This window comes from Epinephelus moara, chromosome 13 (genome assembly GCF_006386435.1).
Source record: "Epinephelus moara isolate mb chromosome 13, YSFRI_EMoa_1.0, whole genome shotgun sequence".
Taxonomy (NCBI): domain Eukaryota; kingdom Metazoa; phylum Chordata; class Actinopteri; order Perciformes; family Serranidae; genus Epinephelus; species Epinephelus moara.
Window position 1 is genome coordinate 1,138,239 of NC_065518.1, and position 25,924 is coordinate 1,164,162.

Consider the following 25,924-nt stretch of genomic DNA (forward strand, 5'->3'; position numbering starts at 1 on the left):
GGTAGGCGGCATTTTGCTGCACTCCCCGATTTTGTTTTTATACTGCCAATGCTGAAAAAAGACTGATTGGGCTTTCCTGCAGATTTGCACAACTCCTGTTTAAAACGGGCTGTAGAGAGTTCAACACAGCCGACAGATATCCGTCCCTTCTTCTGTAAATATCGGTCTGCGATAAATACGGGGAAGTTAATCATTTTAGTGCAGGGCTGCTTGAGCTTTACGTCTGTCCCAGGGACAACACACATTTACAAAACAACACCTGGAAGAAGATCAGCTCTGCACCCAGGTTTTTGTTGCTTAACAACCTCACACACAAATTGCCTTCGTGCCCTTGAAAGTTGGAGCAGAGTAGGCATAAGAGCAGCACCCAGTGTCCAACCTTGTGTTTTCCAGGTGCTTAAAGATGTGGCATAACCTAACCTATACTAACACATAACCATTTATTTGTTAACTATATTTTAAACTGATCATCTGAATCTACAGTGTGACTGAAGCTTTGAAATAAATGCAGTGCAGTAAAATGAATATTGTGGGGTGGAGGTACACGCACCTCACAATTGCACTTAGGTACAGAGCTGGAGTAAATGTACTTTCCACCAGTAGAATACTAAGAAGAGTATTTTGAAGCGCAGCCAGGAGGGAGTTACTGTAGCCCAGACGAAGGATGACTAAATCCTGTTCATGGAGCCGGGCTGAGTCCCCAGACAATCCACAAAATCTGCAGAATCATTCAACACGAGCCCTGCTGGAGGGCTGAGTGTCTGGCTTCTCATGGACTGTTAGCAGAGTGAAGAAGAGTCACAATAACAGAACTGTGCTCTGAAGGATGAAGCAGAGGTGCTGCAGGTGGCTCAGTTATATTGTCTCAGCAGTATTTTAAAGTTCATCTGCAGACGAGAGTGACAGCACACAGGTTCAGAAGAGTGAGCACCTGATGAAATAATGAAAGCCTGAAAACGTCCCCTCAGGGTGAGGACAGAACCCAGAGTTACAGATAATTCCTAATGAGTTCAAACAAGACTGGACTTGGAGTGACTTGGATTTGATTCTTGTTTTCCAGAAGGAGTCCCACATTTCTTACAGCGTGCCGAGCTGCAGAGATTTAAACGTTACGCTCGGTGTGTAAATCGTCAGAACTTCACATTTATCACTGCGAACATGAAGAATGTGTTGTGGTTTCCAACATTTCACGCCTGTCAGGTATTTAAAAGACATTATGAAGACTAATTGCATCAGTGGGTGTTGTAAAACGCTGCAGGACAAAAAGAAAAAAGACTCTTACCACTAAGACAAGAATCATGGGACCTTGGTAGATGTAGTCTGTGTAGACGCCGGCTCGCTTCCCAAACCAGCACCTGAAACCAAAACAGGAGTCATGTTTACGTCTATCAGGCCGATGGATTCATTCTGTCACTCAAGGTTTTTATAAAGAAAAAAAAATCCCCTCCAATTTCAGTAATTTGTGCTCAGGAGCTTCAACACGTGTTTACCAGCCTGTAATATACACAAAATATTAATTATAGAGCGTTCAGGAAAGTTTTGGCAACAGGAGAGAAATTCAGCAACTTCAGCTGAGACACCACACTGTGGAAACATGTCATATTCATGATCAGGTTGTTTCCATTTGAAGTGACTTTAAACCTTATTGTCTTTAAACAAATGAAGAGATGAGCCAGTATAAAAAGAGACTTGAGACTCAAGTAATGTCTCTATCTTGAAACAAGGCACTAAAAAGCAAGAAAAAAGAAGATGTATTTTACCTAATACTTGTTGAAATATGAATTTGAATCATCAGCTTAAATATCTCACTGCCCTGTTGATTTATTCACTCGAAAGTAAATCAGAGGATGGTGTTCTGATTTTTCTTAAGCCCAGTTCAGACCAAAGATTCGCAACAAGACGAAACCATTTCAGAACGTTGCAGAGAGGTCACTTCCTGTCAGCGTTACAGATCGGAAGCACAGAGAGTCGTCGACTAGAGACGATACGCCGTCTCATGGTGGTCGCTTCCTGTCGACGTTACAGATCGGAAGCACAGAGAGTCGTCGACTAGAGACGATACGCCGTCTCATGGCGGTCACTTCCTGTCGACGTTACAGATCAGAAGCACAGAGAGTCGTCGACTAGAGACGATACGCCGTCTCATGGTGGTCACTTCCTGTCAACCGGCAGGTTTTTATAACGTTGCAGAGCTCGTCTCATCACGAATCTTTGGTCTGAACTGGGCATTAAGGTGCTTCCACTCCTAACCTGCTTGATTTGGTTATAACGAACTCAGGTCTGTTTGCGTGGTGAGTACGGTTCATTTGGGCTGGTGTAAAGCTGCCAATCACACCCTGTTGTGCACCAAATAACTGAATCATGTTGGTGAAGATTCTCAGTCACCCAGGTCATGGTAATCATAAGTGCTATATCGTAGACAACTGGACTTGCTTGAGTTTCTAGAGGCGTCTTCAGTTCAGAAGTGAAGACGCCTCTTGGAAGACACACAAAATTTCTTCAAGAAACTCAGGTCCAGTTGCCTACTGTACGTCACAGCACTTACAAACAACTGAATCAATGTGGGTGCGGTCTGCTTCCAAGTGGACTCTGATGCAGTTTGTTTCTGATGTGAAAGCAAACAAACCAACCACAGGATTTTTTGACAACAGACGTGATTTTAGCATCATCTCAAACCTAAACTAATAAATCCATCTGCTGACAGTGAAATCTGCTCCAGAGGGTTCAAGAGGGAACAACCAGTGTATGCAAAACAGTTGGTAACCGTGGTAACACATAAGCCTGAGTATTTTCTCTGATTAAAAAGCTGTTAAATCTGCTGTGCTTGTATCCGACTCTGTGTACATTGTTAGTTCATTAAGCTCATTAAAGCCTGTGTGACAGCGATCCCACGGTAATGAGCCGTGCATCATTACTGTCTCTGCCTGTTGCTCATTATTCATCACATGCAATCGATCTGCAGCCTAATAATGCTAATAATACTAATAATGCTAATTATCAGTTATTTCTTCTTGAGTGCTTTGTGACACCAAATCAGAAATATCAAACTTATGTCACTGAGATTTAAGTTCCCCACTTTGGTCCTGATGATGCAGGTAATAATCGCCAAAACTGTCCAATCAGCACGTTAACTGATCCGCCACGCTCACACCGTCTGTGGAAGCGCCCTAATATGTCATTTGATACACACATATGATATTGTCTTGCAGCCGCCTGGTTGTTCACATCATCTAATTACACGTTGAGCTCTGTGTGTGTGTGTGTGTGTGTGTGTGTGTGTGTGTCTCTGTGTGTCTCTATGTGTCTGCGTCCTCTTGTCTTTCTCACTCTATTTAGACACAACTGACAAATAGGTGGAAACATCTGATGCATATGCTATCATGTATAATAATCAGATTATTTGTATAATATATAATATTACCTTTATGTCGTTTGTAATAAGAAAACTTCATCAATTAGAAGTTCTGAAAGTGTATCAACATCTTTGTTGTAACGACATTTCTAAAAGCTGACAGATTAAAATGGAGGAGCTTTAATGTATTGTTTGTGTTGGCCTTCATACGTACGTACGTGCCCGTGCTCGTGTAGATCAATGAGCTGATGGAATAGATGTAAACATGAACTGGCGTGGGAGTTTGTGTTGTAATGTGTATGTATTGTTGTATTGTGTGTGTGTGACATGGATGTTTTGTATTGTCACATGGAAATTGAGTAGACCCCAGGAAGAATAGCTGCTGCTCTGCGTAAGCGAATGGGGACCTTAATAAACAAACAAATAGATTATCACTGTGTTTTTTTTGCCAGATTTGCTCGCGGCTCGCGGAAAATATGGACCAGATGCTGACACTATCGCTGCAGATCGTGAGGCGCCTGCAGAGCTCTGGGCCGTGTCACATCCTGTGTGAACAGCTCAACTGGTTAACATGGGCGCCAAAAGCTTCACAAAAACACGGCCATGTGTTTCATGGTGCTTTCACTTGCAGTGAACTCGGGATAAGTTTGTATATAACTTTATGTTTAGTCCTCTTCATCCAGTTGTAAAAAGTCACTGTGAACAGAGACTGAAGCAGAACTAAACCAACAATGTAGAATTCTGCGTTCACACTGAAAGCTTCAGTGCTCAGATCAGATTGTTTTTTGTTTGGCTGTTCACATCATTTTGCAGATGTGTCCAGTATCAGATTCCAGCGTGAACTGGTCTTAAACTCACGTGCATGCTCAGAAGAATTATAACAAAGATGTCACACGCAGCACGCTGTCGAGTTTACAGTTTCATTCATAGTTTCATGTGTACTGGAAGCCAGCATTGTAAGCTGATAATAACAAGGATGAAGACGAGGATGAGGAGAAAGAGAGACAAATTTGTAATTATGGCTTTTTGTGGCTGCTACTTTTATGCACAGTTGTGTGTGGTAGTTGAGTCGCAGCCAGGAGCTGTGGGATCGTGACATGAATCACTTCACTGAAACGGGTTTCAAACAACATGTCAGGATGTCACGGAGCTACTTGTAACTGCATCTGTCAGCGCCTCTTCACAAAAGTCTCGCGTTAAGACGCTCATTAAGACAAACCATCTGTGAGTGATGTCACAGTTGCATGAGTTCCAATAGGACTGTTCAGACTGAGGTCACACTGCAAAAAATCAGACCATGTCAGATCTAGGAACACATTTGAAAGTGGCTCGAATCAGGATAGAAAAGATTTCATGTGTTCTGTGTTGTTCACGCTGTTATGAAAAAACTGACAATCATATATGAGCAAAAAAATCAGTTTCTGGCCACTTTAGCCTGCAGTCTGAACACAGCCTGTGACACAGAGGACGAAGATACATCACGCTGTGATACGCACACAATACTAGTTAGCAGAAACATTGATCTCATCATTTATTGATCTATCTTACAATAAGGTCACATGTGAGTCATGAAACGTTAAGAAGACATCTACATGTGTCCGAGCCGGACTTCTGTAAAAATCTAATCACCTCGGCCACTAGTGTTTAAATAATAAGGGTTTATTTATTAATTTTAATGATGTTTTAATGATAAATGATATAAACATGCTTTGGTTTGTCTGAGAAACGTCTCAAACGTTCATCCCTCGGTCAGTCTGCAGTCAGAAACACAACAGCAGGCAACGTGCACGTCCATACGATGACTTTACATATTTGGGTGATGAACATGTGGCTGCACATACGTAGATGCCAGTCAGAATATGGTCTGATAACAATTCCCCACCTCAGCTAGATTATAGACCTGACGTGAGATTTGTTTCATAAATGATAACTATTGCATTTTATCTTCTTTGTGTGGGACTTGTTGACAATAAGATAAATATATAAGTATGCTGCTCCTTTCATAATGCTCTGAAGGCTTTAATTAGATGTTTTCAGTGCATTGATAAAATGCTGGCTCCATTTCCACCTGTCTAACAGGTACAAGAAAAGACCACTCTATATCAATCACGCACTAAGCACTCCGTGGCCACAGGGGTAATGTGTAATTAAGATTATTATACAATGCAAATGTGATTACAGCAGGTTATTAATAGACATTCATCTCCTTAATGCAATACAGTTTGACTTTGCCCATGTCCTTTGGTTAGCGGGCTCAGTTTCTGTGAATATCTCAGACGAGTCACAACAAAGGGCTTACTTCTCATTGTCGTAGTACAGCTTCCCGATCGCCCATGCCACAATGATAGGGAACGGTATACCTGTGAGGGGAAAAAGGAAAATGACTTCTTTCATCTTTCACTGCTACTCAGATCATAAAATATCACCCGGAGGGATTTCACGCTGCAATATGAAATCCTTGTCTTTTTTTCTTTCACCAGTGCCTGCCAAGCTCTGTCACATCCTATTGTTGCTTATGTGCTGTGATCCACAGATGCAAGCCAAGACGTGTCACCATCTGAGCGTTTCTTTGTGAATGAGTGAAAAGCTGGACTCTGCTTGATGATAATGCAGAGTGATCGTCTGATTTACTGACTTACAGTGAGTATAATAGAGCAGACGAGCAGCCATTACTTGACCATGAAGACCTTGCCAGCCGCCACATCACACATGTAGCCTCAGACTCACGTCTCTGGAAACGTTCCACTTGATTAGAAACATGCTGTCATCAGTGTTAATGTTGAAGCTAAAAGGAAAGTCTTCCTCACAGGCCCCAGATTATGTGAGAAGTCTCGTTTGTCTTGTTTGTATCTCTTGTCCGTCCCCCTCTGCTTTAATAATTCCTCTGCTCTTGAAGCCTGAGTGAAAGCGAAGTGAAGCAAATAAAATTTGATCTTATTTATGTTTTCACGCCAGTCCTGAAATGTGCTGCCATCTCCCCCTTCACACGGAGGCTTCACGCGGCTCCGGGGGAAAATGTAATCCAGATGGCACAATACACCTAATCTCAGCCGCACATAGTTGAGTTTGACAGTGTGAAACTGGGTGTTAGTGAACTCCACACCAATACGTTTCCCAGCTGTCACACCAAATCCTGGTATCTCCATCAAGTCAACTGCTCCCATTGTTTGGTGAGTTTGTGTCTGACCTTCGGTTTGTTCTACTGAAGTAAAATGGACCCAAACAAACTGCAGTGAACCCGACAGTTAGACACTTTGAGACTGTTGCTGCTGAGAGTTTAATAAGAAAACTGATACTGTTCTCAGAGTGTTAACGATATTCTCATCAAGTCAATTACTTTAGTTAGTTTGCATCAGACCTTTATTTCATTCTGTTGAGAAATGATCTGCAGTAACAGATTCTGCAGGCGTTGGGACAAGATTTCAGTATCCAAAGTGTTTTGGTTTCAGTTAGTTGACCAGCAACATTTGATTGGCAGATAAACAGACTGTGTGGAGAGGTGGAACACGCTGGCTTAACTAAAGTCTCAGAACCCATCGGCTATTGTCCGACGGCGAGTTAGCTTTATATTTGCTTTTTTAAAACTGGTCTGCATTCATATGCAAATGTCTTCTTAAAGAGATTAGCTGAAATGACCGGCAGACAGAAGAGTTTGGATATCTGTTGGCTACACCCTGGCCCCCAGGAACTCCGCTCAGCCTTACTTACAGTTTTTCCCAGCAGCCACTCGCGGTGTTGAAGAAAAAAAAACAAAAAACATCCCGCTTTCCCCTCACACTTTGCCCCAGCCTGTTGAGTTGAGTCCAAATGCCGAAAAGTTGCTGTGTGGTGGGCTGCACGGCCAATAAAAACCCAGAGCTTAGCTTTTATCAGCTGCCGAGCAGAAAAACGGAACCTTATAGAAGACCAAAGTGGATACAGGCAATAAAACATGAGGCTTCAACAGGGAAGAAACTGTGGGATCCTGACACTCAGTATGTCTATGTGTGCAGCTAACACAAACCATCCAAATGTATTTGTTAGAGTAACAGTTAACTGTATTTATGTATGTTAAGCTAAAGCATTGACAGTATGAATGCAACTTCTGTTATAATTGTGCCCAGCGCTCCGCGATTCAAGCAGTCCATTCCAGCGGTCCGCTGTAGCACTTCTATCAATCTACCAGCAACAACGTGTGCTGGTAGTAGGAGCAGGCTGACGGCTGCTGAGCGTGCCCAAATGCTCATCTTCTTAAAAAAGAATCTCCACATCATGTTTTTTCCAAGACAAGCAAGGTAAGGAGAAGGGACACTGAGGTAGACCGGCAATATTAAGTAAGGAGAAGGGACACTGAGGTAGACCGGCAATATTAAAGGGAAATTTCGGTTCATTTCAACTTGTCTCCTATCGTCCTAAATTTGTTTCAAGTGACTAGTGACGAAAAATAATAGTTAGCATGTTAGCCGTTAGCCTAGATACAGCCGGGGCGCGTAGTAGCGTCAGACCTGTTAAACGGTGAACGGGCAACCTTCAAGTGCAAAGTTAGTCCACTAAACAAGCTTTTTCTCCACAAAGACCGCCTCATATCGTTAGGATAAATGTCAGAGAACATATAGAAAACGACATGTAAACGTGTTGTCTTACCTTACCGGTGTGCTGCCATGTTTGTTTACCATTTAGCTCTGCTTTCCAAAGCGCGGCCGAAATTTCGCGAGAACAAGCAGCGATCTCATACCGTGCCTGAAATCTCGCGAGAACAAGCAGCAACAGCTGGAAGGCAGAACCGGACAGTAGCCTGAAAAGTTCATTCATTTATTTTATGAAAGATTTATAGAATAATGGCTGACTTTTTGCCAGACTTCGACTTTGTGGAGGAGGAATTTGATTTTGCAGAGTTTGATGGCCGCCCTTATTTATTTGAGCCAGAATACACTGACGAAGAGCTTCGTGAAATTGAAGAACGGAGGAGGAGAGAGAGAGAGGCGCAACAGGTAGAGGACGAGAGAGGAGGAATGGCTGCTGCAAGGCTGCGTAGCTCTGGAGATTGGTGGTGTACCTGTGAATGCTGTGCCCCAGTGCCCACAGAAGAGGAATGCCTCTGTTGCAAGGAATGGGACCGGTTGCAGCCTTATTTTCAAGGTCTGGATGTGACCGAGGACGAGACACCTCCACCTGGAGTAGTATCCAGCTGGGCTTTATCTAGAGCTCGCGAGATTTCAGGCACGGTATGAGATCGCTGCTTGTTCTCGCGATATTTCGGCCGCGCTTTGGAAAGCAGAGCTAAATGGTAAACAAACATGGCAGCACACCGGTAAGGTAAGACAACACGTTTACATGTCGTTTTCTATATGTTCTCTGACATTTATCCTAACGATATGAGGCGGTCTTTGTGGAAAAAAAGCTTGTTTAGTGGACTAACTTTGCACTTGAAGGTTGCCCGTTCACTTACGTTTTAACAGGTCTGACGCTACTATGTGCCCCGGCTGTATCTAGGCTAACGGCTAACATGCTAACTATTATTTTTCGTCACTAGTCACTTGAAACAAATTTAGGACGACAAGAGACAGGTTGAAATAAACCGAAATTTCCCTTTAAGCTTAGCAATATACCGTTGCCTCTCTGGTAGGGTTAGCATGCTAAAATAATCCTTTGCCATCTTATTATTAGCTAATTATTTGCAAGCTATAGCTAATAATTTTAGCTAGCTAGCTAGCTAGCAATTCAAACGTGGAGACTTGAAGGCGCGGCTGCAGAGGCAGAATGACAGCGAACGAGCGAAGAAGTGGAGGGGAAAGCGCGCCTTGTTTCCCCTTTGGGGGCGTGGCTTTCAGATTATGGCGTGTTGCGCTCTGTGTCTATAGTCAGCAGGCATATTCACACACAGTGGCCCACTAAATATCATTTTCAAACCTGGAAACTTTTCTGCTACGTGTGCCAGATGAGATGTTCCATTGAATGAAGAGGCACAATCTCGGGGTCCATTATCTAGCTATCGTATCTGTGTCTACCAGGATCAACCAGAAGTATTGGCCTTTGCTCCTGGAGGCTGTCAGTCAGATATAAATTAAGCGTCATCAAACTGATGACGCTTAATTTATATCAAGTAGAGAATAAATTTACTCCAAACAACTGGAGTTTTCAAACTGACATTTCAACATTTGAAAATACACTTTGAGTTGAGACTGAGACTGGGACATTAATAGTTAAACATCTGAGACGATTGATACCACTCTCATGTCCATATGCTAATTATTCAACTACAGCTGGGAGGTGATTAGCATAGCTTAGCATGAAGATGGGGGGAAACAGCTAGCCTGGAACACAACTCATTTGGTCCCTTTCTGTTTACGTACAGATTAAACAAACAATATCTGTCACTGAGCTTTAGACGTGCTGGTAGATGTATCTTTGAGCTTTGGACAGAGGCAGGCTAGCTGTTACCCCCTACTTCCATTCTTTATGCTAAGCTAAGCTAATCTTCCCTGTTCCATACTAGTTCCCGTTAAGTCTTTATATTTCTTGGTTTTCTCAAACAGCTGTAGTGATGCTAATCGTGCAGCAGTGAGTGTACGTACACCAGCCGATGCAGATGAACATCCACTTGCGCAGCTTGTCGGTGGAGTAGGTGAGGACGATGGCGGTGTGGAGGTAGCAGCCCTCGCCAAACATCCAGAAGAAGTTGGTGGAGTGGAAATAGTTGAAGGAGGCGGTGACGAGACGGCACCAAATCTAGAAAATCAAATGTTCAGTTAAACAGTTACTGTTATAAAGAAACACTTCTACATGTTTGCTCGTCGTATGTCGAGGGTTATTTAAAGGAGGTGAACTCATGCAGGAGATTTTGGATCTGCACCAGCACAGTAAACAGACCTGTAGAGTCTGTGCCGAGGAGAATTCAAACTCTTCAGGTGGTTCATGGCAACTCAACATCTCACTGAATAAACACGTGAAACCTTATGTTATTCATGTGCCGTTTCCTGATTGGCTAAACTTGACTTGTGTGCCCTTCCAGAATAGTTTGTATTCATTCGTTTCTGCTTCAAATGCTTTTGTGTTTATTTCCTGAGTGCTGAGTGTTTGCAGCTAATTTCCACTGCACCTATTATCTGACGCTAATGAATGCAGCAGCTGTTTTTGAAGCACGAAACATCCTTGAAGCCACCAACAAAGAAGAGTTCTTCACCTCATTCAACAGAAGTCAACTAGTGTGTATTCAAATGTGTTTTGGTGAAACACTTCTTTCATTAAAGGATAATTATTTTCAGCTGGCTGACAGGAAGTCAGAGGTGTGTGTGCAGGATGTCATGATTGATGAATAAGGCCGGTGTTATTCTGTATTTTTCTTATTGTCAGTAAATCTCATCTGTTACTCATGCAAATAGTTCAAGTCCATCAAAGATGACGCAATACGTACCACGTTACTTTCGTGCACCTCTGGACTCATGGTCATTTGGACGATAAACCAGGTGGCGTTCCTCAGGATGAAGGCGGTGATGAGGTTCCAGTGGATGATGTTTCTCAGGCAGCGGATGCTCCTGTGAGACGAAAAGAGGAGAATCAACAGATGCTTCTGCTTCTTTTTCAACACTTCCCCTGCGGTGTCCATGAACAGTGCTCCATGTCCTACTAGGAGGAAAGATGACGAGGCAAACATGACCAGACTGATGGAAAATCTGCTTTTGTCATGTTTTTTTAAACAGAAACATTAAATAACAGTGTGCAAGGTTCAGGGGAATTAAGTGGCATCAAGTGGTGAGGACTGCAGATTGCAACCAGCTGAAACTTCTCCTAGTTAGAATTCCTTCAGTCTTGTGCTCATTCTATTTCTGATCCAGACGTTCAGGAGGATTTTACTGTGAGCAGAATTATCTGCAGAGGTCTCGTCTTTTCCAAAACAAACAGAGCGTTTGATTAAAACCAGTAGAAACACTGAATAAAGCAGTTTAACGTTGTAAATCAGAGATTCTCCGACGCTGTTTGGCATGTACGAGACAGGTCACTGGCCCGCCACCTGCTAATGTGTGCTCACCTGTTTTCTCTGATGACCTCAGATCTAGATGTTCAGGAGGTTTTTACCGAGAGTCGAATTATCCACAGAGGTCTCTTCTTCTCCAAAAGGAACGGACCTGACCCGGTGATTTAAACCGATAGGAACACTGAATAAAACAGTTTCATGTAAAAAATATGAATAAATAAATAAGTCAGTATTTTTTTCATCACTCTTGTCGCAGATGGCTGCTAACTACAGTGGGCGATGCAAATGCCAATGTCCCTATCTAAAGACAGTGTTTGGTTTGTCCGTTCTGGGCTACTGTAGAAACATGGTGATGCAACATGGTGATCTCATGGTGAAGAGGGTCTGCTCCCTGTGTAGACAAAAGTATGGAGGTATTTTTGTGTCTTTTTGTTGCAATCATATGAAACTGTTTTGAGAGCCTATTTCTTGAACTGCAATCTAAAATCAAGTTTGTAAGTAAAAACGTTTTGCTTATAAATCAGTCCTCTTTGCTTGCGAGTTAAAGTTTTTCTTGCAAGTTCAACTGCACTTAATGGGCGGGGCCTACGCTGATGAATGAGAGAAGAGTTTCTATTGGTGGGTTTGACCTGGCTCCATACAGAGCGGGCTCCACCCACGATTCCCTCTCTGCCACTGGAAACGCTCGACAGTCGGCCGTTACGCCGTCGAATACTTCTGCCCTGGCTAAACAAAAGCACTCTGCATGCACCAGTTCAAATAAAACATTCTTGCTATTATTGATTTTCACCACAGCTCCCGCACTGAATTCCCCGTGAACTACAGAACTCCCATGTTGCTTTGCAAGCGTACTAGGCTGATGAGTAGCATTTAAGAAACAGGCTAACTGACATGATGTTGCACACTCTTGTACAGTAGGTGGCGGTATGCACCTTTAAATTGTTTGCAATCCGCCAATAAACCGAGAGAAGAAGAAAACAGAAATGCTTTGCAAGCTGTCATTCCGATTGAGACTGGCCAATAGAGACGTGTCTTACAGCTTTCAGTTTAGGCCCCGCCCACCAGGTTCAACTTTTTACTCACAAAACTTTTTGACTTGCAAACGGAAAAAAATGACTCGCAAACAAAACTTCAGGGTTTGCATTTTTTAATCAATCATTTTTTTACTTGCAATATTGATACTTTTGCTCTCAAATCTTTTTTTTTTTTTTGATTGCAAAACCTCCTCTGTTTGATTGAATAATAAAGAAACAAATGTCGCTCCATACACACACAGCTCGTTCTAGATGACCAAAACACAATAACTCTTTTTTTTGGGCAGTTTTACACCATAGAAAACGTACTTATTCACTGCTGCCAAAATATCCCCCTAAATCCTACACGCTGGACCTTTAAAGTCCAGTTAAAAATAAAACATACCCAAACTGACTGGAGTGAAATGAACTGCTCAACATTTTGGAAAATACAATTACTCTCGCTCTTGCAGAGAGTCTAATGAGAAACCTCTGACATGTACTCAGCGAGGTCCAGAGGGTGATTAACTTAGCTTAGCATTAAGACAGGAAGCAGGTGTAAACAGCTAGCCAGGCACATAAAACCAAATTTTGTCCCTTTTACATTTTTGTTCATGTACGAATTAAACAAACAAAACATATGACATGTTATTTAATGAGCTTTAGAGGTGGTGGCAGGTTTTATCTTTGGATGGGCATTATGCTAAGCTAAGCTAAGCACATCCTGGCTCTAGTTTCATCTACACAGACATGAGAGCAGTAAAGATATTCTCATTGTCTCAAACATCTGAATTAATCATCTCTTCCTACAGAGTTTGTGTGTTTTCATGTATTTTAAACAAAGACATGAAACTCAGCGTATTCAGCTATTCATCCAGAGTGATATAACCCTGAAAGTAATCTCAGGAAAACGGAGAATGAAGATGATGAATATGAATAATGAAGAGATGTAGCCTCAAAGTAACATGTCCCGTTCCTCCCCAGTGCCCCTCACCGCTAATATAACATGAAGCAACAATTCATTCCACTGTTTGCACTCTTGTTTGTGTCATGCCCCCAACGTCTGATGTTTTTTTAATGCTGTAAATAAATCGACCCGAGGATACAATTAAGAAATCTGCCTCGGAGAGAGCGGTCGAAAAATAGAAGCACACAACTGAACGGACAGAACAAACCAGCCTCGGTCAGGGCGGTGACAGCCTCGTTTGTTGTCACCAGCTGACGGCATTAACAGCCAGCGAACGGCTGCCTCCTCCTCCTCCTCCTCCTTCAGCCAAACCATGAATCACACGATTTATTTTTTAACATGCATCAATTCTTAATAGGTGTCACTTGCACTGGCTTTGTGCTGACTGAGCAGACGTGCATGAGCAAGATTTTTCCACTGACTCTGGGCCTTTTTACCTTTTATTAAGCATGGAGCTCTTAAAGGAAACAGCCTCATTAACACAACAACACGCAGAGACATGCTGCTGCAGTGTTCATAATTATAATATCACACAGGAGTAAAAAGAAAAGCAGCCTTACGGGTACAAAAACATATAAATGTATGTTGTATACATCTTAATGTGCCACAAACGAGCAGCTAATTTCCCCTCACTGTATCACAGTGTTACTGGAGTTGCCATTAGTATTATAAAGGACTGTCGTGCCAGAAGCGTTTTTTCCAAACAGTCGTATTCATTACGCCATGTGACCTCACTTCCTTTGGCATCCTGCCAGTGGGGTCAGCTCGGCCTGATGGGTATTAATTAAGAGGAAACACTCCTGCAGACAAGCCTTTGACAAAGACACAGAGAAATAAATAAAATATACAGCTGTTCTTATCCTCTGTCGCTGATAATTGTTCGGCTGTTTCTTCTTCTGGCAGCTGCAGTATATATATATATATATATCACAAAGCTGTATTGAATTTTACATTGTATTATATCACTAACATCTAAGTGAGTGAGTGAGTTTAGTGTGGCTGCACGTCGTCTGTGGGATGCTGTTCCTCAAGGTCTGCTCATCCTTTTATAAAAGCTCTTCCTGGTGTCTCATAATATGTTTTATGAATATGTTCTTTTATCTGTACATGAATTTCATCACTGCTTTTGTTGCTCTTTATCATTGCTTATTATTAACTGGGTGTTCGTGTCCTTGGCTGTTTCGAAATTTGCTTATGAATGGTGATACTGCGCTGCTGCTACAGTTGTGCAATACTCCTGTATAGTGTGCGTGTCACCTTTATGATTTAAAATATTATAATGCATATTGTTTTCATTATAAGACAAGACAAGATAAAAGATTTCATTGAGCCCTGAGGGGAGACTGTCAGTGACAGGATAAAAGCTCAGAAAAGATAAAGAACAATTTAAATAAAATGAATAAAACATCAAATAATTAAAATAAAGTAAATTAAGAAGCCTCATGCCATACATTAAAGACATTAACATAACTTATATTTATACAAAAGAAGTCCAGTAGTGCACCTCTGGCTGCCATTAAGTACACATACATTTACAAATGTTGTTCAAGAAGGAGAAAACCTGCAGCTACCAGAACACACTGCACCGCACCAGACCAGTAAACGCTCCCGCTGGTGGTTAACGTAACGTGTCTGAAACACTGGTGGCCAGCTGGTAAGAAACGACCTCGATCTCTTACAGTTAAACAGCGAGCCAAATGTGTTTCTGAGGTGATAAATAGGCAACTCAGTGATAGGATCTTGGTTTATATTTGATCAGCGCTGCTTAGTTTTACCGCTTGATCTCAGTGTTTTCGGTGTTTTCACCTCCTGTTCACAAACTCAGCTAAACAGGGCACTAAAATACGTTTTTTAAAAACATTTTAGGCAGGAAGAGCAATAACTTAATCTTAATATCTAGCACCTGGTTTTACCCTTTGATCGGATTTTGGTCTGAGTGTGAGAGAGAGGGGGGCGGGTCTGCTTCTCGATCTGCTTCTGTACTGTTGTCTTTGTGGTGGCAGCATGGATGGCGGGTAATACAAAAATGTGGAAGTACAGCCTCTAGTTTGAACAACAACCAGCGTAACTCTGCTGGATGACGTGTTGTGCATCAGTTACACTGACTGTTCATGCGGTTGTATGTGTGAGTGTCTCCATTCATGAATGCTTATTAAAACTCAAGAAAGACAGTCGACGTGTGAAGACTTTCTTTAAACTGTTCATTAAATAGTAGTTTTGCCACCACACATCATCTGGCAAAGTTTCGCACTGTTACGATATGAAGTGGGCTGAAAACTGGTGGTGTGTCCCGTTGAGTGGTCACACAGTGAGAAGAATCAAATCATGTAAAGAAATCAGAAATTCTGATGCACAGAGCTGCATCTCTAATCGTTTTATAATCACTCTGAATCAGAATCAAATTGACTTATGAGGTGCCTACAGATGGGCGGCACGGTGGTGTGGTGGTTAGCACTGTCGCCTCACAGCAAGAGGATTGCTGGTTTGATCCCAGGTGTGGGAGCCCTTCTGTGCAGAGTTTGCATGTTCTCCCCGTGTCAGCGTGGGTTTTCTCCGGCTTCCTCCCACCACTAGTGTATAGTGATGGGATTTCTCGTTCACTTTGAAGAGCCGGTTCAAAGATGCGGTTCGTTCATTCATTTTTTTTTTTTTTGCTGTGTGTGTTCGTGAGTTCAACGACGAATCGCATTGCTAATTTATCACATCACGTGATCTGGATATTGTAACGTGGACTCAGAATAGACTCCGCAGATATAAAGTTTGGTGTAGCCATAGCAACGTGCTTTATAAACAACAAGTAGTGATGTGACGTTCGCGAACGAGCCGAGTCTTTAAACCGGCTCTTTGAAGTGAACGGGTGAGCGGCTGCTGTCTTTCTCCCTCACAAACTAGTCTCTCTCAACTTGTTCCGGATCATAATCTGAAATGAATGGATACAGAGTCAAATAACGCAAAAAACAAAGAATTTAGGAATTGGCAAGTTCACTTCAAATAGCCGGTTCAAAGACTCGGCTCATTCACATACGTCACATCACTACTAGTGTATCATTTTATATATAATATTCTGTGTGTGCAGTATACGTAATATACACAAACTATATAGGAAAAGATACAATACATTGTAGTATATATATCTAAGATAGAAGAGAATACTATACTCTGGTAAATAATTATCATTATCATTCATTTTTAAACTGATACACCTTCTTATAATTGTGTTATATGCACATCATGTCTAAAAGATTGACTCAGTAATATATCCTCAATGTTTGAAGCTATAGTGTAATTTCTTATTTTATTTTCTAATGACTTTGTTTAAATAGCTCTTAACTCGTTTTCTTACCTCTTAGCCATGTTGACTGTATGTCAGAGGAAAAGCATTTGAGTTTGTTTTTTATCTGCCTGTAAAATATTTTCGATGACTCATGTTTCTCTCCCCCCTCCCATCATATAAATCTGTCTTCGTTAGCGTGGAGGTCGGTGCGCAGCAGCGATATCGCGGGGTCAGAGGTGTGTTTGAGTATCCGCCGCCAAAAAATCCTTGTTTACATTTTCAGAGGCTGGCTGTGGTCTAATTTATTAATGCCTTCCTCTTCCTGGTCTGCCAACACAGGTGAAGGAGGTGTGTGTGTGTGAAGGTGAGCAGGTCGCCCTCGTGCTTGTTACATCAGACCCCTGAACAATTTGATTAATTTCCTCTTGAAGTTGGAGCCTGGCTGCAGATGGAGTTTCAAAGAGACGAAGATAATTCCAGCTTACAGGGTAAAGAGTAAAGAACACGTCTCATTTAGTTTCATGCATATTAAGTGTTAGGTGACTGACAGTTGAAGCACTCCTGGACATCCCACACAAACTCCTCTGGTTGAGTCATCAGAACAAAAGAAGCTCTGTGAGAAAATATCTGGTTTGTAGCTACTGACGGTGCAGTTGGCTTGTTTTTCTTAAGTTAGGCGTGTCGACGCACATCAGCAAACTGTCACATCCCGACGGCACCGACTCAAACGCCGTCAGTTCAGCAGGTTCAGTCTGCGAAAGTCCCGCATCATCAGTGTTTATGAGGTTTATAATAACAGCTCATATAAAACCACGTCTGCAACAGAGGAAATGCAACATCAACATTTCTGCAACCTTTCAGAGAGCCTTTAACCAGGAGGCAACATGCTGTGTATGAAGGCTGCACCATGTCAGGAGAATATGTGATATTTGATAACGCTGTTTAATATTGTGATGAGATAAATAAACAGATATGAAAGTGTGCTCACTTCTGCTTTTCTGTTGCTTTCATTTACCTCTAAAACACAAACAATGGTTAAATCAAAGGAGCAGTGAGTAAGTGGTGTTTAGTGGCGTCTCCTGGTTAGAATTCCTCCAGTGTTCATTTTTCAGGACGGTTTTACCAAAAGACAAATAATCAGCAGATAACAGATCTCTTCCTCTCCACAACAAACAGACCAGGGGTCTCATTTATAAACACTGCGTTCGCACAAAACGAGGCCTGAAAGAGGTGAACGCCATCTCCCACGGAGAAGTTGTGATCTATAAAAACAGACTTGACTTGAACTTTGACCCATGCTTACTAACATTTTGGAGATGGGGAATTGGTGACGTGGACGGTGAGGTGGAGCCTGATTGTAGAAACTGTCGAATATTTTTTGGCTTTTGTCTGTACGCACATTTTTAGTATGGATCCTATGCGCTAAATGAGACCACAAGTGAAAGTACAACAGTTTCACATTAAAAAAAAATTTCCGACACTACTTGTCGCAGAGAGGCCGTTGACTACAGTCGCTGATGAGAAAACATAAAACACAAATGTCCCTGTGCTGCAGCCGACACCCTCTACACAAGCTAACACTTTTTTTCTGCATGCATATAAATCTAAATTATTATATTCAACACGATGAAATCTGAACTGAACACAAACAGCATCAAAAAATAAATACATAAATAATAGTTAGCATTTAAAGTGCAGTTTTCTACTGATGGTCTCGTTCTACTGACTCAAAAAATCCCTCAGTATGATATCATAGTGTTTACCGCACAAGTTGATATCACGATTAGAATAAAATAAAATAAAAATAACCATGTAATGTGCAGCCCTACTGTGTATTTCAGCAAAGCTTTCACTGATGACTGTACAGTGACCATCAAATCAAATGTGGGACAAAGAGTTTGTTTGTGTGGGACGATGTCGGACATGTTACCAAAGCTGAGAGGTTGTCAATTTTTTTTTTGATATGATGTGTACTTTTACACATGCCAGGGTTGACATAAAGTTACTTTGATGTTCCTGACACTTAAATGGGTCGTAGTCATCTTTAAGAACATGTATGGAATTTTGTTGTAATTGTTTCACCCAACAGGAAGTCAGCCATCTTAGATTTTGTGCTTTAATTTCATTGTAATGAACATGTTTTAAAGGGATAGTGCACCCAAAAATGAAAATTCAGCCATTATCTACTCACCCATATGCCGAGGGAGGCTCAGGTGAAGTTTTAGAGTCCTCACATCACTTGCAGAGATCCAAGGGGAGAGGAGGTAGCAACACAACTCCACCTAATGGAGGCTGACGGCGCCCCAGATTCAAACGTCCAAAAACACATAATTGAAACCACAAAATATCTCCATACTGCTCGTTTCGAGACCAGCGAAAGCACATGAACACACATGAAGGCGGTGCCCATGTCTCAGGGTCTCGCGCAAGCACACACACGTGAGCGCGGTGCCCAGAGAGGCAGTCAGAGCTACAGGCTACAATGAGGCTAAAAACAGAGTTCAAATGAGGTTTTTCCAAACAACTTTTTATGTCGGGGCTTCAGGACACTTGGATCACTACGGACGAGCAGTATGGAGATATTTTGTGGTTTCAATTATGTGTTTTTGGACGTTTGAATCTGGGGCGCCGTCAGCCTCCATTAGGTGGAGTTGTGTTGCTACCTCCTCTCCCCTTGGATCTCTGCAAGTGATGTGAGGACTCTAAAACTTCACCTGAGCCTCCCTCGGCATATGGGTGAGTAGATAATGGCTGACTTTACATTTTTGGGTGCACTATCCCTTTAAGACTTTAAGATAAACAAACACTCCTGAAACTTTGCACAGTTCAGTCCGATCACCTGATCGTTTTATCTCAATACTTCATCCATGTTTCTGATTATATCGATTGTAACATGGAGGTTAACAACACTCCTCCTCTGCTCGTAGCTGGGTGTGTATATCTTCTTACTTTTGTTTGTGGTACTCCACTACACTTAGTCCATTGAACTAACAGTAAGTATGAAAACAAGTATGAGCTTAAGCAGAGGAGCGTCTGTCCTGCAGAGGTTTGACATTTGAAAACTGGGGCCAATCAAAATGCAGGACATCGTCTCAACATGTAGGACGGGGGACGAGGGACATATATGCTGTGCAGTCCTGCATACACGTGACTGAACACACCCAGCTGAGCTGAAGGATGCTACGCCAAAGATTCGTTTATATGACAAAACATTCAAAAGTTTAAATGATTTCAACTTCCGGATGAGTTTTGGAGGAATTTAAATAAACTGTGCAGACAGATGACGGCTGTCGTCGTATTTAGAGCCATCAAGCAGACCAAAGTGGGGCAGCAGTGGATCAGCAGGCACTTATTCACTCATTTCAGGATTCGATCCCTGACTCCTCACGTCAAAGTGTCTTTTGCACAAAACTGAACGGCTCCTTCATTATTGTTCATTTATTCTATTTATGTTTCTTGACCGTTGCAGGACTTGCTTTTATCTTTTAATGGCTCTTAATGTGTTTACTGTTGTGCACCAACATATATAACAAAATCCATGGTAATAAACCTGATTGTGGTGCATGGTAGAACGTCAGATGAAAGGAGATATAAATGCCGTTAATTTCCATTTTAATTCCTTTAACCTATCTGAGTGAGAAACCTTCTGGTCTGAACATAAACCTCCAGCAGTGTTAACGTATCCAGGACAGTCTTGTGTTTCTATGTCGAGGATATCCTTAAAGGAAAACCCTGAACTTGGAACTCAGAGCCATTTCTATTCTGTCTCACTGTCACCGTACACAAGCTTAAAATGCTCCAGCTGCCATTTCACTGTTTTTGAGGATGAACTTTTCAACGGCCTCGAAAATCCAGCTCTTCTCTGCGCTGTAATCCTTTCCCCTCTCTGCCTCCGGTTCTGCAACACTGAGCAGCAGTGTCAACCTTTCTCTCCATCACAGTGGCAGCGGAAACCTTCCCCTAAATGGTTCTCAATCTCATTAAAAAGTGAAGAAGGTGAGTAATAAATGCCAAACTCCTTCACTACCCTGATGCCATTTTTAGCTGGCCGACACTTGTCCTTCCTCCCTCCCCCTCTCCCTCCCTGTCCCCGTCCCCGTCCGAGCCCCGCAGACATGGGTTGTGCATAAACGCTGTCCTGTAGAGCTTCTATTTATTATGACTCTCTGTGGCCTTTCATGCTTTTCTCACCCCCCGGGGGTGCCTCTGGGATCGATAACAGTCCCGGCTGTTGAGGGTGCTAAGACCTTTCTGTCGTTAACGCTCGGTTTATTTCAGTTTGCCAGAGAAACCCACTCCACCTCCACCGCTCGTCCCAGCAGGCCTCCACAACACTGCTTCCTCTCTGAGATGGGTCTATTATTCCCATTCGAGGGGGAAATGTGCCCTAGTTTTTGCGGGCGTCTAAACCCCTTTACATCCGCGGGATTGAGATACGGAAGGTTTCATCCCATGACCAAATGGTTTTTGAATAAGAACGAGAGGCGCTTTGAAACGAGGGATCTCGAGGATGCTGACGTTTCTGTCACATCAAGGAGGTCTTTAGGATTATCAGCGGACTGGTGGCAGTGGGACCAACACTTACCTCAAACACAAGAAGAGGAAGAAGGCTACGAGCAGAGCCACCATGGAGATGCAGTGACCCAGAAAGTTTATGATCACAGCTATTTGGTAGTGCATCTTGCCTTTTTTCTGCAGGGAGAGAGAGAGAAAGAAACGGAGGATGAGCCCCTCTGAATTACAGAAACAATATTCTCAGAATAATAAAAAAAGGAAAATCCTCTTTGGTCTACTCCTCTTTTTTTTAGAGCCGACTCCTGCAGTGGTTGTGAACAGAGGCGGCTTTAGAAACTTTTAAAATAAAACATGAGAGGAAATGTGTTAAGACTCACTGGGGAGCTTCTTGGCAGCAATAAAATGTACATTACTAATAGCTGCGCTGTTTATTCAGAATAGGAAGTCAATTCAGTTTCTAAATAACATCAATAAATAGAAACTATTTGTAACTCCAAACACCCACAGCCAGAGCAGGGACATTGCAAGGAAGATGACGTCTGTACAAACATGTTAATGTCCTCCGACCCTCCAACACAGCAGACGTTTTACTCATTTTGTCTCTTTGTATTTGATTTTTTGTGTCTTTGTGGTCATTTCTTTGTTTCTTTGTACTCGTTCTGTGTCCTTGTGCTTGATTTTTGTCTCTTTGCAGTTATTTTCTGTCTCCTTGTGGTTGTTTTGTTTCTATTTGTGATGATTTTTTGTTTCTTTTAACTTGTTTTGTGTCATGATTGATTTTTTTTTCTCTCTTTGAGGTCAGTTTGAATGTGTGCGATTGCTTTGTGTCTATTGATGATGAATTTTGCATCTGTCTGTGGTTGATTCTTGTCTCTTTGTGAATGTTTTGAGTCTCTTTCTGGTCAATTTCTGTTTCTTTGTAGTTGTTTTACATCTTTGTGATTATGTTGAGTCTCTTTTGTTTGTTTGTTGTCTCAAGATATTTTTTGGGGCTTTTTAGCCTTTAATGTACAGGACAGACAAGCGTGAAAGGGGGAGAGAGAGAGGGAGTGACATTCAGCAAAGGGCCACAGGCTGGAGTCGAACCCGGGCCGCTGCGGCAACAGCCTTGTACATGGGGCGCCTGCTCTATCCACTAAGCCACCGACGCCCCCTCTGTTGTTGTTTTACATATTTTGTCTTTGTACTTTTGTATGTTTGATGTTGATATTTGTGTCTTTGTGGTAGTTTTGCACCTTTTTGTGGATGATTTTTTTTGTCTCTTTGCGGTTATTTTTTTGTCAATTTGTGGTCATTTTTCATCCATTTGAAGTCATCTGACATGTCTTTGTGGTCATTTTTCTTCATGGTCGGTTCACATTTCTTTGCCATTGATTTTTGCGTGGTCATTTTGCTCCTTTCTGTAGTTGATTTCAGCCTCTTTGCAGTTGATTTTTGTCTGTGTGGTTGTTTTTTGTTTTTTTGTACTGGTTTTGTCTCTTTGAGGTTGATTTTTGTCTCTGTGATCAGTTAATATCTCCTCGTGGCTGTTTTGTATCTATTTGTGGTAGTTGTGTATCACTCTGTTGATCTTCCTGCAGGAAACATCAGCAGTCACACAGAGGTTGTGCTCCCAGAGTCCTGGTCCTGTAGTTGTTCGGCCTGTTCAGTAATCCATCCATAAACCACCTACCTATCAGCCTACCTATAACTCTTGGGGTTTTAAAACATGAACTCTGGGAGGCTTGTGAGCGTGCGCACACTCACACATATAAATCATCCACTGAGTCTTCTGGTGCTGCTGCTGAAGGTTTTACACAGAACAAAGACACATCTTGGTCTGAATCGCTGCCTGAGACCACTGTGACTGTCTGTGACTCAGATATCCATTGTGATCGGATTTCCCCCACACTACCAACAGTAATCTGTGCTGTAAGTGGATTTATGTAACCTACTGGTGTCTACGCCCAGATTAAATGTGGACATGTTTAATCTCTGCCCCTCCCACCCTGAAGTACGTCATCCCATTCACTTTAGTTTGCTGCAGCAGCTCTTTAACTCTTCCTCAGTCTGCAGAGGACTAATCACACCAAGGCTTTCCCTTCTGGTGCCTCACTGTAGCTGCATCAGTGTCTGTGTGATGCTTCGTTAATAGTTCACATATTTGTGGGACTGCTTCTCTGAAAAACAGGAAAATTATTTCTTTGTGACTGCCCTCAAAAAAGACTGTTACAAAACAAGTCATATGAGTGTTTCCTGATCGGCCACCTCTGGGGTTAACATATGATTTATTTTAGGGTGGGTAAAGACTGACGTTGTGTCTCAAGAGTAAGTTTGGATTCTTCAAGTCTAAAATACTCACAAGTCATAATCATTGCTGTCTGCATCAAATGTACTTTGAAGGGTTGGGTCATCTTTTCTACTTTCATATTGTTCATATGTGGTCACGTGACATCACCAGTAGGGGATCCAATCACCAGGAGCCCGTGGGAACAGACGTGGACGGGGGTCTCCTGTTTTTGTAAGTTAAGCACTGAGCCCTTGATTTAAATCTGCCTTTGTCCATTTTAAGCATGTTTTGGAAGAGTAGGTAATAAAGTTCAGCAGCTTGTTTCCCAAATGTGATTATTGACGACTGTTTATAGGTGAATAAACACATTAATAACCACCTTAAAGGGGAACTAATAAAACCTGGGCCCTGTGTTCAGATCTCCTTTTGTCTAAATGAGTGATAGGATGTTCAATATGTGACATGTCTCCAGTATGAAGCTAGGGCTGACCTGCGGGCGCTCATCAAATTCAAATGGCTCATCCAGATCCAGTTGGTCAAAATCGGGTACAAATTCGGACATGTTTGTTGTGGCAAGTCAAAACACTCACTCAGAGAGTGAAAGTCTGGCTCTGAAATCTCACGTCTCGCCAGATTTGAGTTGTTGCAGGAAGTTACCGCTGGAGTGACCTTACAAACGCCAGGAGTTACTCTGTTTGGAGTAGTCATGGCTGAATTTGTACCCGATTTTGACCAACTGGATCTGGATGAGCCATTTGAATTTGATGAGCGCCCGTATTTATTTGAACACGGAGTACACGGACGTACACGGACGCAGAGCTCATTGAAACTGAAGAGCGGACGAGGAGAGAGAGGGAGCAGCAACAGGCAGAGGAACATGTCTGAATCCAGCTAAAGGTAAACACAGACGTTCATTTCTCCTTTCCGTTATGTTGTCAGATAATTATACTAACAATCCGAGCCTATCTGTGTGAATAAAATGCACTTTTAGTGGACGTATTTTGACGTTGTTTGACGCTGTCTGAGTGCCCTATTATTTAATATAGCGCGCGCTCACGGGCTGCAGGCAGGTCAGCCCTAGCTTCATACTGGAGACATGTCACATATTGAACATCCTATTACTCATTTAGACAAAAGCAGATCTGAACATAGGGCCCAGGTTGAAAACAACATTAGTTCCTCTTTAATAATAACAGTCCCAGTAGGAGTATTACCAGTGCTAGTCGTGCCAGTAAATTCAAAACATAATGTACAAAGCAAGAAATAATCTACTTCCAGGCAATATTCAAAAAATGTTTTGTGACAGGGAGTGGGGAAAATAAAATCTAAAAAAACATAATGTTCATATAACTTTGAAAAGTGTGTGTATTTGAGTGTGTGGGGAGGACTTATGGAGAGGGTTAGATGAGGAGTTAAAGGGAAGCACGACTATAGAGAACTTAAAAAAAAGAAGATGTACAGAGAGTTTTTTCGGAGGCATGCAGACGAAGAGGGGCGATGCTGATGGGTTGGTTTATTTATCCATCAGGGCTTGGCTGAGATGATCTTTGTATATTTAATATCTAAATCTTTTGTTTGTTTATCATCATCAATGGTTGTTAATAAGTCTGTTGATAATTTACATTTTAAATGAGGCATGACCACTGAGAGGGGACAGGGTTGTATAAGTGTGCACTTCTTCCTGCTCCTTTTCCAGCATGTCTGTTTGTTTTAAATTTTTATTTTGCTCAGTCATTCATATTCATTTGTTTTTATTAAAGAATGTTTCCTCTGTTTAGCACAGAACACGACCACTTCAAGAAGCAGTTGGAGAGGTATAAGTACTGTACTTAAGAACATATTTGAAACATCAGTGCTTTGCTTGAGTCGTCCCATTTCATGATGCTTTAAACTTCAATGAGGCACAAATTAGATTTTACATCCAAAACTCTTTAAAATATGACGCATTTTAAAACATTGAACTACCAGCCAGTGTGTGCCTGAAATGGTTTCTGCCTTCAGCCTCTAAAAGGTGTCAGTGTGCAGCTTCTCTTCATTTTAATTTACAGCAAACAGAATCATTTGGGGCTTTGTACTGTCGGTCTGAGAAAATCTAACATTTCTGCTCTGAAGAATTGTGACAGCATTTCTAACTTCTGTGTTGCCTAACGACACAATCCTTAAATTGATTCATTTAAAAAAATGACCAGCAGATTAATCCAGTATGAATATAATCATCAGGTGTGGCCTCATATAAAACAGTAAAACATGAGCTCCTGTTTAAACAGTAAAGCATACAAACATATTATGCTGTCTATCATTACATACACTTTATAAACACTGAGTACTGTTACTTTTAATAGTTTCACAGCATTTTCCTGATTATCTCACTACATAATGAGGAAAACTCTGTGTGTGTGTGTGTGTGTGTGTGTGTGTGTGTGTGTCTGTTCTACGTTTTTCTCCTCACTGACTTGGTCAATCCATGTGAAATTTGGCACAGTGGTAGAGGGTCATGGGAGGATGCCAATGAAGCAATATTACATCAATTGGCCAAAGGGGGGCGCTATAGCAACCCATTGAAATGTCAAACTTTGAATG

General features: G+C 41.9%; 1 protein-coding gene across 3 annotated transcripts in view; it reads right to left on the minus strand.

Annotated features, from left to right (window-relative positions):
• Positions 1-25,924, minus strand: part of LOC126399456 (corticotropin-releasing factor receptor 1-like) — a 101,184-nt gene that overhangs the window by 23,351 nt on the left and 51,909 nt on the right. For all 3 annotated transcript variants that reach the window (XM_050059449.1, XM_050059448.1, XM_050059447.1), the window contains 5 exons: positions 21,146-21,252; positions 10,746-10,866; positions 9,907-10,060; positions 5,652-5,712; positions 1,283-1,355 (listed from right to left, as the gene is read on the minus strand). In XM_050059449.1, coding sequence (XP_049915406.1) covers positions 1,283-1,355; positions 5,652-5,712; positions 9,907-10,060; positions 10,746-10,866; positions 21,146-21,252 — 516 coding nt within the window. The remainder of the gene's footprint in view (positions 1-1,282; positions 1,356-5,651; positions 5,713-9,906; positions 10,061-10,745; positions 10,867-21,145; positions 21,253-25,924) is intronic.